The 13136-nt window shown below is 54.1% G+C and overlaps 2 protein-coding genes across 4 annotated transcripts; both read left to right on the forward strand.

Annotated features, from left to right (window-relative positions):
- Positions 1 to 665: 665 nt before the first annotated feature.
- Positions 666 to 2747, forward strand: NME4 (NME/NM23 nucleoside diphosphate kinase 4). Its single transcript, XM_014542960.1, has 5 exons — positions 666 to 715; positions 907 to 1066; positions 1343 to 1444; positions 1544 to 1656; positions 2325 to 2747. The coding sequence occupies exons 1-5, from the start codon at positions 666 to 668 to the stop codon at positions 2446 to 2448; spliced, it is 549 nt and encodes a 182-aa protein (XP_014398446.1). The 3' UTR covers positions 2449 to 2747.
- An 865-nt stretch (positions 2748 to 3612) lies between these two features.
- Positions 3613 to 11527, forward strand: DECR2 (2,4-dienoyl CoA reductase 2, peroxisomal). 3 transcript variants are annotated; one of them, XM_005870360.2, is made up of 10 exons: positions 3613 to 4105; positions 4364 to 4484; positions 5046 to 5114; positions 6966 to 7017; positions 7624 to 7759; positions 8032 to 8156; positions 8259 to 8352; positions 8550 to 8654; positions 9124 to 9332; positions 10406 to 11527. In XM_005870360.2, the coding sequence occupies exons 2-9, from the start codon at positions 4405 to 4407 to the stop codon at positions 9330 to 9332; spliced, it is 870 nt and encodes a 289-aa protein (XP_005870422.1). In that variant the 5' UTR covers positions 3613 to 4105; positions 4364 to 4404; the 3' UTR covers positions 10406 to 11527. The 3 variants fall into 3 exon arrangements, with proteins under 3 accessions (XP_005870422.1, XP_014398501.1, XP_014398500.1); XM_014543014.1 differs by lacking the exon at positions 3613 to 4105 and having other exon boundaries at positions 4123 to 4484; XM_014543015.1 differs by lacking the exons at positions 3613 to 4105; positions 10406 to 11527 and having other exon boundaries at positions 4122 to 4484; positions 9124 to 9338.
- The last annotated feature ends 1609 nt before the right edge of the window (positions 11528 to 13136 follow it).

Here is a 13136-nt window from a genome sequence, read left to right on the forward strand (position 1 = left end):
CAGGTCACCCACAGCACAGGTTTTGGTTAGTTTTCCTCCTGGGGATGAGGAATGGCAGCTGCAGATGCCCCCTGGGACGCTGGCTGGCTCCAGTCTTATTCTCATTTCTCCACCAGTTCTGTCTTCGAAGGACTTTGCAGGACATCCAGGGTCTGGGCTCTTGTCAAAAGCACATTTGAGCCTGGATCCAGTGCTGTGGGTTTGCATAACTCAGAAGTGGCTTGGGCTGCAGGAGGGTGATGCAGCCTCCCATCTCCTTAGCTGTGTCGGGGCCGGGCTCAGTGCTCTCCTTGGCTCTGGAAGCTCCCCGCCTTAAAACCTCACAGCAGCACAGAGCTCCTGCCTGGCCAGTGAGGTGTAAGAGAAGTCCTCCAGGCTTCCTCACCTGCTGACAGGAACCTCTCTACCTTCCTCCTCAATCCCCCGGGTCCTTTTGTCCTGGTGTCTGTGGCCTACCCGGTGGGGAGAACATACTGCATTTCTCCCTGGCTCTCTGCTATTCTTTCACCTCAGACCCAGAAGATGTGCTCTGGGTCCTTGGTGATGTGGCAGTGTCTGTGCCATCACCCCCAAGGACAGGAGTCAAAAGTGAGGCCAGGAGTCATGCTTTCTTTCCAGTGAGTCATCCCTGGGTCTCCTGGCTCTCAGGGGACACCAGCTCCATCATGAGCAGCTTCTGCTACTGCCTGGGAGGGAGCTATGGCCCCTCCAACAGGTTGGAAGCCCCTAGGAATCCAGTGCCCTGATTATCCCTGACAGGCAGCACCATGCTGGGCGATTCCTGGTTGTGGGCACCACACTTAACCCCCTCCAGAGCTGCTCTGGCGGAGGCAGACACTGTAGCCCAGATGACATCTGGGTCCCGGCAGGGGAACACAGGTCAGGAGACATGAAAAGGTGAGGCAGCATCCCTGAACCCTCCTCTTCTAAAGGAGGGCCCTCCTGGACCCGGGAGCGGACCCTGGTGGCCGTGAAGCCAGATGGGGTGCAGCGGCGGCTTGTTGGGGATGTGATCCGGCGTTTTGAGAGGAGGGGCTTCAAGCTGGTGGGGATGAAGATGATTCAGGTACCAGGGCTCTTGGCCTGTGGGTGTCCCTCAGTGCACTAGGGGGAGGGCTTCTTATGGACCTCAGAACCTCGGCCCTTCATGTCAGCCCTGCTCCAGGAGGAGTGTCCTGTTGGAAGTAGAAGGGGAGGGATGGAGAGGTGGAGTTGGTATCTCCTGCACTGCTGTGCTTGACATGCCGGCTCATTAGGTGTTATCTGCAAAGTCATTGCCCCAGTGCCCACTGGGGTTCCCTCTCCAGGGACTCCTCTCACTCCTTCTCCCAATGCCACACAGGCGCCAGAGAGCATCCTTGCTGAGCACTACCACGACCTTCAGAGGAAGCCCTTCTACCCAGCCCTCATCAGCTACATGAGCTCTGGCCCCGTGGTGGCCATGGTATGACCTGGTGGAAGGGGTGGAGGGCCCTGGATTGAGCCTAGAGCTGTCGAGCCCTTGGTGATCCCCCTTCTCCTGACCTTTATCTCTGTGCTGCAGGTCTGGGAAGGCCCCAATGTGGTCTGTACCTCAAGGGCCATGATAGGGCACACGGACTCAGCTGAGGCTGCCCCCGGCACCATTCGAGGCGACTTCAGCTTCCACATCAGCAGGTACAGGGGCCCTGGCACACTCAGCCACAAGCTCATTGTTTTGCTGGGCGAAAGTTAAGCCAGAAGAGACTTTTTTTTTTAATTTAATATATTTTATTGATTTTTTACAGAGAGGAAGGGAGAGAGATAGAGAGCTAGAAACATCAATGAGAGAGAAACATCGATCAGCTGCCTCCTGCACATCTCCTACTGGGGATGTGCCCGCAACCCAGGTACACGCCCTTGACCGGAATCGAACCTGGGACCTTTCAGTCCGCAGGCTGACGCTCTATCCACTGAGCCAAACCGGTTTCGGCCAAGAAGAGACTTTTAATGTGGGATATCACACCTCTTACTTGCTAGTCCCAGGGAGATAAAGTATTCCCTGAGCGTTGTGTATGTACTCCGTCATCATTGTCTGTTTTCTGACTCTATCTTGCCAGATACTCTGAGGGAGGACTGGTGGGAAAATGAGGCTCCCAGTAACAGTCTGGGCTGGTCCATGAGGTTGTGAGTAAGAGGCCAAGGCCAGGCTGGAACCCAGTTTTCTAGCTCCCCTCTTCTTCCTTTCCCCTCTGCATAATCAGCTTGCTCCTCTGGACAGTAGGGAATCAGCAGACTTTTCCCAGGACCTCCCAGGTGCATGTGGAAGCCTGTGCCTTACCTTTGCTACCTATTACCTGGCACAGGAACATCATCCACGCCAGCGACTCCGTGGAGGGGGCCCAGCGGGAGATCCAGCTGTGGTTCCAGAGCAATGAGCTGGTTGACTGGGCAGACGAAGGCCACCGGAGCAGCCTCTACACAGCCTGAACCTCAGGCTGCCCTAGGCTGCCCTCAGCATCCACCCAGGACCAACTACCTCTGTCCACAAGAACTTGATCCCACACTGTGCTCTGCCCATCTGTCCCAGACCACTTCCCTGTTCACTGTCGGCTTCAGCCCAGAGCAGTTGAGCCAACGTTATGTGCCTTTTGGTATCTTAAACCAGCAAGAGATTGGACCAAATCCTTTCCATACCAAAATGCCAGACCACCTTTGGGGGGGTCTCCAAAAGTGGTTTAACCTCCCCTCCCCCACAGGGGAGACATTAAAATTCCTTGTGCTGTGCATGGGAGTGGAGCGCTCATTATGTCGGTGGCTAGGTACTAATGAGGTCTTTACACAAGGTTGTATAAACCAGCAGAGGGTCCATAGAACCTATGACTCAGGCAGAGATCCAGAGACCTCCAACCTGAAATTTGGGGGAATCCAAGCTGGGCCCTGAAGCTGGTGCTGTCCCAACACCAAATCATTCTGATTCCACTGAAGAAGGAGCTTCCTGCCTTGGACAGGACTGGAGGGTGGCAGGAACGGGTGGCTGGGGAGGTAGTGGCTAAGACCACCCTCAGGGCAGAAAGCTTGGTGACCATAACCTCCTCCCTTCTTCATGTGGCCGAGGCTGCCTGGTGTTTACTTGTATTCATGTTGACACTACATCTCACCCCTAGTCCCCAGGTGTCCCTACTCCTCTTGACAGGTACTGGACACCACATCATTACATCTGTTAAGGCTGGCTTGGTCCTTTTTCTTTTTTAAAAAAATGTATTTCTTATTGATTTCAGAGAGGAAGGGAGAGAGAGAAAGATAGAAACATCAGTGATGAGAGGGAATCATTGATTTGCTGCCTCCTGAACCCCCCCTACTGGGGATCGAGCCCGCAACCCAGGCATGTGCCCTTGACTGGAATCGAACCCAGGATCTTTCAGTCCGCAAGCCGACTCTCTATCCGATGAGCCAAACCAGCTAGGACTGGCTTGGTCCTCATTTGATATTTTTTCCTTCTTAAAGTTCTTTTTTAGTTTTTTTTTTTTTTTAGAGATGGGAACATCAATGAGATAGAAACATCAACATTGATGGGCTGTCTCCTCTGCATGCCCCCTATTGGGGATCAAACCAGTGACCTCTTGGTCCATGGGTTGATGCTCAACCACTGAACCACCTGACCGGGCTTTTTTTTCCTTCTTGATGAAGGATGGCCTGGTCCTTGCCCTGACATTTATCGCTCTTGAAACGGGTCATTTTAGGAACTGGCACTGGGCCTGGACAAGTGAAGCAGAGGCCTTCCTGAGGCTTTCCTTGGCCGAAGTCTCCTTCCCTCCTCTTCTTTGATATTTATGCAGCAGGGTAGGCAGGTGTCTGGGAGGCAAGGGCATTTAAACGCTGAGCACTTCCCAACCAGCTACTTTAAATGAACAGCTGGGCCAGCCTGACCTTAACGCGGGAAGGAGTGTCCGCTGTATCCAGCTGGCTCCGACCACGGTACTAACACCCAATCTTGTGGAGAGGACGTAGTCTTGTGGACAGTCTGGAGGCCCACTCACCTGGCCTCGGCCACAGAAATCCGCCTGCTGCACTGCGCTCGCGCCTGCCGCGGTTCTGGGACAGACCAGCCACCCCCATTCTCAGCAGGCGGTGTGGCCACAGTGCTGTAAGATGTCCTAGAAAAAGGGGGGTGGGGGCGGTGGTCCTGGGCGGAGCGAGGGGCCACTGTGCAGAGCGGGCGTCCTGAGAAGAGCGAGGAGGCATCTATGGGTCGGGCGTCCTGGGAGGAGCGAGGGCGCCTGCGGGAGGGGTGGCGGCGGGGGGCGGGACCTCCGTTTCCCCGGACTCTACCGGTGCTCAGAAGTGACGTGGCGAGAGCGCCGCTAGTCCTGGTGGTGGCAGCTGGTGCTCTGATCCGAAGCAGGTCCCTGCTGTCCTCGCTGCCGCGGGTCCGTACCGAGCGCCATGGCCCAGCCGCCGCCCGATGTCAGCGAGGACGACTGCCTCCCGGAGTACCGCTACCTCTTTTGCCCGGACCTGCTCCGGTGAGGGCCTCGTCCTGGTCTGCCGTCGGGAGCGGGGTCAGGAACCGGGGAGTGGGACCCGGGGTTCGGGGCTTCCGAGTGCTCCGGGACTTTGATCTTTGCACTGTGGAGAGCACGTTCTGTTTGGCTTGGCCAGCGCCGGGGGATGTTGCGAATGGCAGTTCTGGGAGGGTGGGAGTGAGGGGCAGGTGGAGGACGGCTTGTATGTTTTGAAAACATTATTCACTGAACTGACAACTTTATGAATAGAGAATTTGAGGCTGAAATAGACCCAGAAAGCCTAGGCATGCAGGCTTTAGCGTTTTATTTTCTTACAAAAATCATCCACGTTATTTGTTATCAGTCTAAATGTGATAGAAGTGCCCAGTTCGTAGGGTTAAAGTCCTCCCAGAGCCACAGCCTTCCCCCACGCCCCAGTTTAGGGAGATATCTTTAAAAAGCCTCGTGTTGTTGTTGTTTTAATTCTTTATTGTTTAAAGTATTACCTAAGTCTCCTTCCCCCCATTGACCTCTCCCTGGCTGTCCCCACCCCCCAAAAAGCCTCGTGTTTTCTTCCCCCAGGGACAAAGTCGCCTTCATCACAGGCGGTGGCTCTGGGATTGGATTCCGGATTGCTGAGATTTTTATGAGGTGAGCACTGCTCTGTTTCACCTGTGCCCACCACCCCATCTCCACTACTGACTCTCACACTTCCTCACACCTTCCCGCTGGATCCTGGGATTCCGGGGCAAGAGGCTGGTGGGTGAGGGAACTCCTCTAGGCAATGAGCCATTTAAGAACATCTGAAAGGGGTCAAGTGCTGTCCTAGGGGAGGCAGGACTCCAGGGCCCTCTCCCAGACCTCAGTGGAGACTGTGTGGCTGTGGTCTGAGCACCCTCATTTGTACAAAGAGGGAGGGTTCAACAGCGTGAGGTAACTCTCTTGCCGAGCCCCCTGGGGCCTGGCTGTGAGCCAGAGTCATGGAGGGCCCAGTTGCATGTGGAACACAGTGTCTCTTGAGACACAAGTTCTATGGCCTCAGGCCCAAATCGAATATTTATCACCCCGACCTGGGGAAGGCCCAGAGTTAGGCTGGGGTTGGGGGAGAGGGAGCCTGTTGATATCCTAGGGACCCTCTCCACTTTCTCCTGGACCCTCACTTTTCATACCAGAGAGGTGAGCCCCCCTGGACAAGATTTTGGGAATCATTCATTCTAGGTGAACTTTTTGCCAAACTGGTGGCTTTGGGCATGTTGCTTCTCTGAACAGAGTATGACTAAGCTGGTCAGGGTCATTTTGAGGAGCAGGTAGAACCTGCTTAGAAGGTGACAGCTGCTATTGTTACTACCAACACTGTGAGGAGGTGACACTGTTGTAATATACCCTGCGAATCACACAAGGACGCCTCAAGAAGTCAAATTAAAGAGTCACATTTATTGCAAATCCGGGACTATGAGGGGGCATTTCCCAAATCTCATAGTGATAAGATGGCCGCAACACCAGACTTATATAGGCAAAGATCACAAAGGTATAGATTACATCCCAAGGTTTGGAATGAGGAACCTGGTTTGCAAAAAAGCAGTTTACAGAAGCAGAAGCAGCATGTTATCTAAATTATAGTTTTGGGTCTCCAGATCACTGAATTGACAGAAACACATTATCTAGAGCCCTCGGGTCTTGGGACCACTGAGTCAACAGAGACAGTTATCTGGAGCCCTCTGACCTTGGGATGATTGTGCTGTCCTTCCCAGGTAAAGGAAAATGTGCTTTCTAAGATCAGTATGACCACAACCAATGGGATTTCACATTACAATCAATAGGGTATTTAATCAAATGGGGTGATTTATATAATTCAGAAAACTAAAATAACTTTTCTATTATTTCAGTAAACAAATAAGTACAGAAACCAAACAGCAGGGTTAAAGTCCTCTCTGTAAAAAATCAATAAAATATATTAAAAACAAAACAAAACAAAAAAACACACAAATAAGTACAGAACCAAACAGCAGGGTTAAAGTTAAACTGTAGTTTCTACCTGAGATGATTGCTACCATACTTCAACACAGGGCAGGTGCCCTGACCTCAGAATGGGCTTTCTGTCCATTTCTCCAACATCACAGGGAGAGAGGACAGGGGCACGTGGGGCCATGCCAGGGGGACCCAGAAGGCCTCATGCAAATGCTTGGGCCCCCACTTGATGTTCACAGCTGCTTTGGTGCTGTGCACATGGAGTTTGGGGCAGGGCCTGTATCCTGATGCCGGAGAGGCCAGCCCAGAAATGCTGGGAGTGGGACTAATGGCAGCCATCTAAAGTCTCACCACAGTGGCTTAGCTGTGTTCAGACCCCTGTGTCCTCTGACAGCTGTACCTTCAACATTGGGCTGGTGTTTCAGCCCAAGAGACCCTTGGGGGAAGGGGGCTCTGCTTAGAGCTCTGGGCAGGAGCCCATCTGGATTTATCTCTTGCACTTGCCACCCTCACTCCTGCCCTCTGGCTTTGCAGGCACGGCTGCCACACGGTCATTGCCAGCAGAAGTTTTCCGAGAGTATCAATGGTAAGGTGTCTCTACTATGCCTACCCCATCCATGGGTGGCTGTGGAGACCCAGAGCCTGGACCTGGAGGGTCCTGAGGCCCAGAGGATGTTGACTCCAAAAGCTGCTCCTCTTCTAAATATCAAGCTTCGGTGGAGGTTGTCTCCCAGGAAAACACCTGGCTTTTAAAAACATTTAATTATTGGGTCCTGTGAGGGACCCTCATGCTGAGTGGTACTGATGCTAGGAGAGATCTCTGAGCTCAGCTGGGTTATAATAGCGGTCCACATGTCCTACCCACCCAGGAGGAAAGTCTCACCCCTGCCACAGTGGGTCTCTGGGCAGGGACTGGAAGTCCGCTAGAGCTGCCACTGACCCGTGACCAGTGGCCTGGAAGGTGATGTGGAGGGAGGAGTGTTGAATTTCTTAGAAATGTCCACGAGGGGTTGTGGACCCAGGGAATGGCTACCTGCCAGCTGCATCTCTCAAGAGTGGAGTCCAGCAGCAAACCCTGGCTTCCCAGCAGAACCTGGACACATCCTCCTTGGATGCTGAAGGGCTGTTCTCTCTAGGCTGAGGCCACTTGGCCGATGCCCACCTCTTCTCTCCCTTCCTGTCTGGCTTCTAGGCTGCCAGAAAGCTGGCTGCAGCCACTGGCCAGCGATGCCTCCCTTTGTCTATGGATGTCCGAGATCCCCCAGCCATTGTGGCTGCCGTGGACCAGGCACTGAAGGAGTTTGGAAAAATCGACATTCTCATAAACTGTGAGTCACTGTTAAGCTAGGCCAGGGGTTTTCTGATGAGTCAGCGATACTAGACCTTCCTTCTTGGAAGTCCCAGAACTTTTATCCCGGGCTCCAGGCCACTGTCTTTGTCCAACTCTGTTCCTTCCAAGTCATTCCAGTGTGAACTTGGCTGAATCAGAGTCAGAGGCGATCTCAAGCCTCCTTCCCTGTCCAGCTTGTGCCATCCTGAAGTCTGTATGCTCTAACTGCCCAGGGCTCCTGCACCATCCGTGTCTCCTTCCATCCTGCAGGTGCAGCCGGAAACTTCCTGTGCCCAGCCAGCTCATTGTCCTTCAATGCCTTCAAGACTGTGATGGACATCGATACCTTGGGCACATTTAATGTGTCTCACGTGATCTACAAGAAGTTCTTCCGGGTGAGTGTTCTCTGGTCGGAACCTCCCCTCTTCTGGTGGTCTGCTTGCTGACAAGCGCCCCCCTCACACCTCCCTCCCCCTGGTCTCCGCCATGTGTTGCAGGACCATGGAGGAGTAATCGTGAACATCACCGCAACCCTGGGTACCCGGGGGCAGGTGCTCCAAGTGCACGCAGGCTCTGCCAAGGCGGCCGTGGGTATGGCACCCCTTCTGGTCTGCTCTCCTGGGTTCCTTAGGGTCCCTCTCCTGCCTGTCCCTGGAGGCCAACAGTGTCTGAGTGGGCAGTGGAGAGGCCCAGGCCTGGCCCTGAGCCCCCGCTTCAACCCAGGCCACCCCAGAAGTCCAAGCAGCCCTGCATTCTCCCTCATGCCTGCCTGCCTTCCTTCCATGCAGATGCAATGACGCGGCACTTGGCTGTGGAGTGGGGTCCGCAGAACATTCGAGTCAACAGCCTTGCCCCCGGCCCTATCAGTGGCACGGAGGGGATGCGGCGGCTAGGTAAGGCTCTCAGGAAGCCCAGGCCCTCTTGGGTGCTCCCCTAGGTACAGGCTCCACAGTGCCTCCCTGGGCTCCCCTCTCACCTGGCTGGGACAAGTGCCAAATTTTCATGACTCCCTGGGGCTGGCAAGGAGCCATTTGTGGTTAGCACACAGCTGCAATGGACTAAGGATTAACCAGACTTGGGAAGCCGCTCCCTTGAGGTTGAGGCCACAGGGCTACTGACCTTGATGTTTGAGTCAGAACCAAAGTGGGGCTTCCATTGAAGCTTCCAGAACCTTGGCAGGGTGTCCATCAAAAAGCCCTATGCCGGTTCTTTGGCAGTGTTACTCGGTACCTGGCCTGTCCCCGCTCTGCGAGGATGGTGCTAATAGTGCCCACAACGTTCTCGGATGTGGTTTAGAGAAGGCTGGGCCGGGGCGGGTGGAGGGCCTTGAGGTCCTGTGGCTCACAGGGTTTGACCTCCCAGGTGGTCCCCACGCCAGCAAGATCCTGGCCAGCCCCCTGCAGAGGCTGGGGAACAAGACGGAGATCGCCCACAGTGTACTCTACCTGGCCAGCCCTTTGGCATCCTACGTGACAGGGGCCTTGCTGGTGGTTGATGGCGGGGCGTGGCTGACGTTCCCTAATGACTTGAAGCTGCTGGCGGATTTTGCATCCTTCTCTGCTAAGCTCTAGGTGATGTGCCACTCCCACCTTCTGGGTGTCATTTGTGTTCATGGCCCTTTCCCAAGGCCCCACCCTGTGGGCTTTTGGTCACTGTTTGGGCCCTGATACGTTTTCACTCAATTCCTTGGGCATCTTTCTAGACATGTTCTTGGGCATGTTTGGGCTTCCACTACTCCAACAGACCAGGCCATATGTAGGTCAAGCTGGGGAGGGGTCTTCTTGGGTGGTATTTGGAGGGGGCCCAGCCCAATGAAGCTCTACCCCAGATCTCAGGGCCTTTCTGCAAACCAGGGTGGGCATGGCTTGCCTGGCAGACGGGAATTCTCTCTCTCTCTGGGAGTGCCCCTCGGTGACACTCTCTGGAGGCCTGAGGGCTGTCTGAGCCCATGCAAGGGTGCCATTGCTCTCTGCCTCCCCCTCTCCCCCAATCCCTGTGGTGTGGCTGGTCCATGAGGCCTGCTTATCCTGGTTCTCTGAGCAGCAGCTTCCTCTGAGGAAGGCTGAGGCCCAACCCATGCCTCTGAACACCTATGCTCATCAAACCTCCTGGGTCATAATCACAGGGTGGTGGTAGAATGTCCTAGACTTTGGCTGTTTCCTGTCCCATCTGAGGGGGTGTGTATGGTGAAGGGATAGCCCAGGCGTTCACGGTTCAGTCACACTGTGAGGCCAAGTTTGGAGCAGGCTTCTGCGATGACCCCCACCATCCTTCCTGGAGGCGGGTTTGTGAGCACAGTGATGTTGAGAAGCCCCTCTTCTGAGGCCCTCTGTGCTTTGGTTGCCATCAGCCATGTTCTGAAGTGCCCGTGAGCGACCAGGCAGCTGGAGTGGGTGCTGGGAGAAGTCTGGGCTGGGAAACCATCCACTGGGGTGAGGAGCACTCATCTAGGGGAGTTCTGGGAGGGCAGAAGGGGACTGCTGGTGTCTGCCCCCCAGGGGATTCACAAGGCTTAGCTGCCCACTGCTGTCTCCCGGTCACTTGTGGGTGCTGCCCAGATGGCAGATACAGTTTCCTAGGCTGTGCAGTCCTCTGGTGCGCTTCAGTCCTCTGTGACCTTGGTGTCTGCTGGCATTTCTGACAGGAGCTGGACAGCTGAAGCGAAGAAGGCAGCTGAAGGGGAGGCTGGTTCACAACCCACTCTTGGATTCCTGGGACCTGCCTCTCACGCAGCTGAGAACTCCAAACCAACCACCCCAGCAGAGCAGCTGAAGCAGAGACTAACCCCTCCTCTGAGGGCCATTCTGTGTTCCCATCCCCTTCCCATGGCCCATCTCCTGTGCATGGGCAGGAGTGACCAGGCAGTGAGCCCAGCCTGCTGACCTGCCCGCACCACACAGATATCTGTCAAGGGGTGATTGGCATTCCAGAGCTCCCTCAAGAGTGGAGATGCAGACCAGTTGCTGGGGTACACCCCTCCCCCCTGACCTAGGGTTAGGGGCTATCCTGCCCCGCCTAGTCCCAGCCTGGGCTGGCCGCCTCCAGCCTGTTTCCTGTCCCATCTGAGGGGGTGTGTATGTGAAGGGATAACCCAGGAGTTCACAGGTCAGTCACACTGTGAAGCCAAGTTTGGAGCAGGCTTCTGGGATGACCGCCCCCACCATCCTTCCTGGAGACAGTTGGATGCCTCAAGGTTCAAGCCCCTCAGAACTGTAGGTCGGCCCTCTGGTTAGGCACACACAGTTCTATCCTTCCTTGTTGGTACACCAATTTGTATAAGCACAGATCCTAGAGCTTTGCCAGAAAATACATTTCCTTAAAGAATAATATTTTTTATTGTAAAACATCTATTCATTGGATTTTGCAAAATTTTTTAGAAGGAAAAGGAAGATACTTGAAAAGAATCACTGTGATCCAGTCATTTAATGTTTCCTTCCTATCTTTTTCCTGTGAAGAGTTTAGAAAATGCTTCCTATCTAATGCTTGAACACCCTGCAAGGTCCCCCTTTGCTCTTGGTCGGTTCCTACTGCCATTAGGGGGCTGAGTGTGAGCTCTGTGCCCCAGAGGACCATGCTCACTTGTCCCTTGTTCAAGTCCCTTCATTCTATGAAAGGAGACCACCTCTCCTCAACATGTGCAAGGGAGTGGCAGGGAAACCCCATGGCCATCCCAGCTGGGAGGCCACCTGGCAGAGGGAGCACCTTTTGCTATTTAAAGGTGCTCCCTGTTGTCAGGGAGACCAAAATGTGGTGCATCAAGTTCACCAGCAAGACAGAATGGGCCCTCACTGGTTTGGCTTAGTGGATAGAGCGTCGGCCTACGGACTGAAGGGTCCCGGTTCGATTCCAGTCAAGGGCACATACCCGGGTTGCGGGCTCTATCCCCAGTAGAGGACGTGCAGGAGGCAGCCAATCAATGTTTCTCTCTCATTGTTGATTCTTTCTCCCCTCTCCCTTCCTCTCTGAAATCAATAAAAATACATTAGAAAAAAAAAAGACAGAGGGGTCCTTATGATACTGCTGGGGGGACAAGACAAAAGAATGAAAGCAGCTACTGGGGAGACCTGGCCAGTGAGAGGCAGAGGCAATCCTGAGGACCCCTCTCCCTATGCCAGCGAGCCTGGGCCTGCTGTCCTTCCTGAGGAGTAGGCCCCGGGGATGGCCTGAGGGGGAGGGTGTCCCACCATGGATGACGAGGCTCTGCTGCTTTTGAAGGTTGGGATGCATATTGAGGTGCAGGTTCCAGGGGCAAGCCTTTTATTACTGTACTAGAGGCCTGTTGCACGAAAAGATTCGTGCAATAGGCCTTCCCTTTCCCTGGCTGCCTGCACCGGTTTTCCTCTGGCACCGGGACCCAGGCCTTTGCTCTGGCCGGAGCCACCTTCAAGCCTTCGCTGCCCCGCCCGGCCGCCCCGGGTCGGGTCGCACACGGGACGCCCACCGCCCCAGGTCGCAGATAGCAGGCCTGGATGGTGGCAGGGCAGGCGGGATGGCGCTGTCCCACCCTGCCTGCAGTATGCAAATTAGCCGCCATCTTTGTTGGCAGTTAATTTGCATATCGTGCTGATTAGCCCATGGGAGGTGTAGCGAAGGTATGGTCAATTACCATGTTTGTCTATTATTAGATAGGATTAGGGTGCTCCAGAAACAGAACCAATAGAATGTATATAGATATATATGGAATTTATTAGGAGGATTAAATAGGAGGTCAAGAAATCCCATGATTTGCAAGCTGGAGACTCAGGAGAGCCAATGGTGTAATTCAGTCAGAGTCAAAGGCCTAAAAACTAGGAGCTCTGATGGCCAAGGGCAGAAGAGAGAATTCTGCCATCAGTGGATTGGATGAGGTGATGCCGCCCACATTGGTGAGGGTGGATCTTCCCTCAGTCTACTGTGCTAATCTCTTCTAGAGACACCCAACTATCTGGGCATCCCTTAGTGCAGTCAAGTTGACACATAACATTGATCATCACAGGTGCATACAGTAAAGTCTGTCTCCACACTCCATCTCCTGCACATGCTGGTCAGTTTGGTTATGAGAAATCAGCCTCTGGCGTAGTCTACCAGCCCAGGCTGTCATCCTGTACGTATGGGATGACCACGGGGGGCTCATGGGTCATAAGCATGTCCAGCAGGCATCACTCACTGGGTGGTGAGGCTGGTGAGTCCCAGGAGCAAGCTGGCGAGGAGGGCCAGGTGCACAGGGTGTGGCATCAGTCCCAGCAGTGGCACTTGGGCTCAGTGGCAACTGGCAAAGAACTAGGTTATCCCCTTTCACATTCATCTCAAAAATGCCCCTAGAAAATGCCAGGTTTTCTGAAAAGAAGGATAATTTTTTTATATGTGAACCCTAGTCAGAGTTTTCTTCAACCTTA

Source organism: Myotis brandtii, unplaced genomic scaffold (genome assembly GCF_000412655.1).
Source record: "Myotis brandtii unplaced genomic scaffold, ASM41265v1 scaffold317, whole genome shotgun sequence".
In the NCBI taxonomy this organism is placed as follows: Eukaryota; Metazoa; Chordata; class Mammalia; order Chiroptera; family Vespertilionidae; genus Myotis; species Myotis brandtii.

Excerpts from the sequence above, each read along its gene's own strand:
- NME4 (XM_014542960.1), top strand. The coding sequence starts at position 666 with ATGAGCAGCTTCTGCTACTGCCTGGGAGGGAGCTATGGCCCCTCCAAC. Across the intron at positions 1,445-1,543 it reads CTGGCCCCGTGGTGGCCATG|GTCTGGGAAGGCCCCAATGT; the intron begins GTATGACCTGGT and ends TCTGTGCTGCAG. Across the intron at positions 1,657-2,324 it reads TTCAGCTTCCACATCAGCAG|GAACATCATCCACGCCAGCG; the intron begins GTACAGGGGCCC and ends TACCTGGCACAG.
- DECR2 (XM_005870360.2), top strand. The coding sequence starts at position 4,405 with ATGGCCCAGCCGCCGCCCGATGTCAGCGAGGACGACTGCCTCCCGGAG. Across the intron at positions 7,018-7,623 it reads GTTTTCCGAGAGTATCAATG|GCTGCCAGAAAGCTGGCTGC; the intron begins GTAAGGTGTCTC and ends TCTGGCTTCTAG. Across the intron at positions 7,760-8,031 it reads AATCGACATTCTCATAAACT|GTGCAGCCGGAAACTTCCTG; the intron begins GTGAGTCACTGT and ends TCCATCCTGCAG.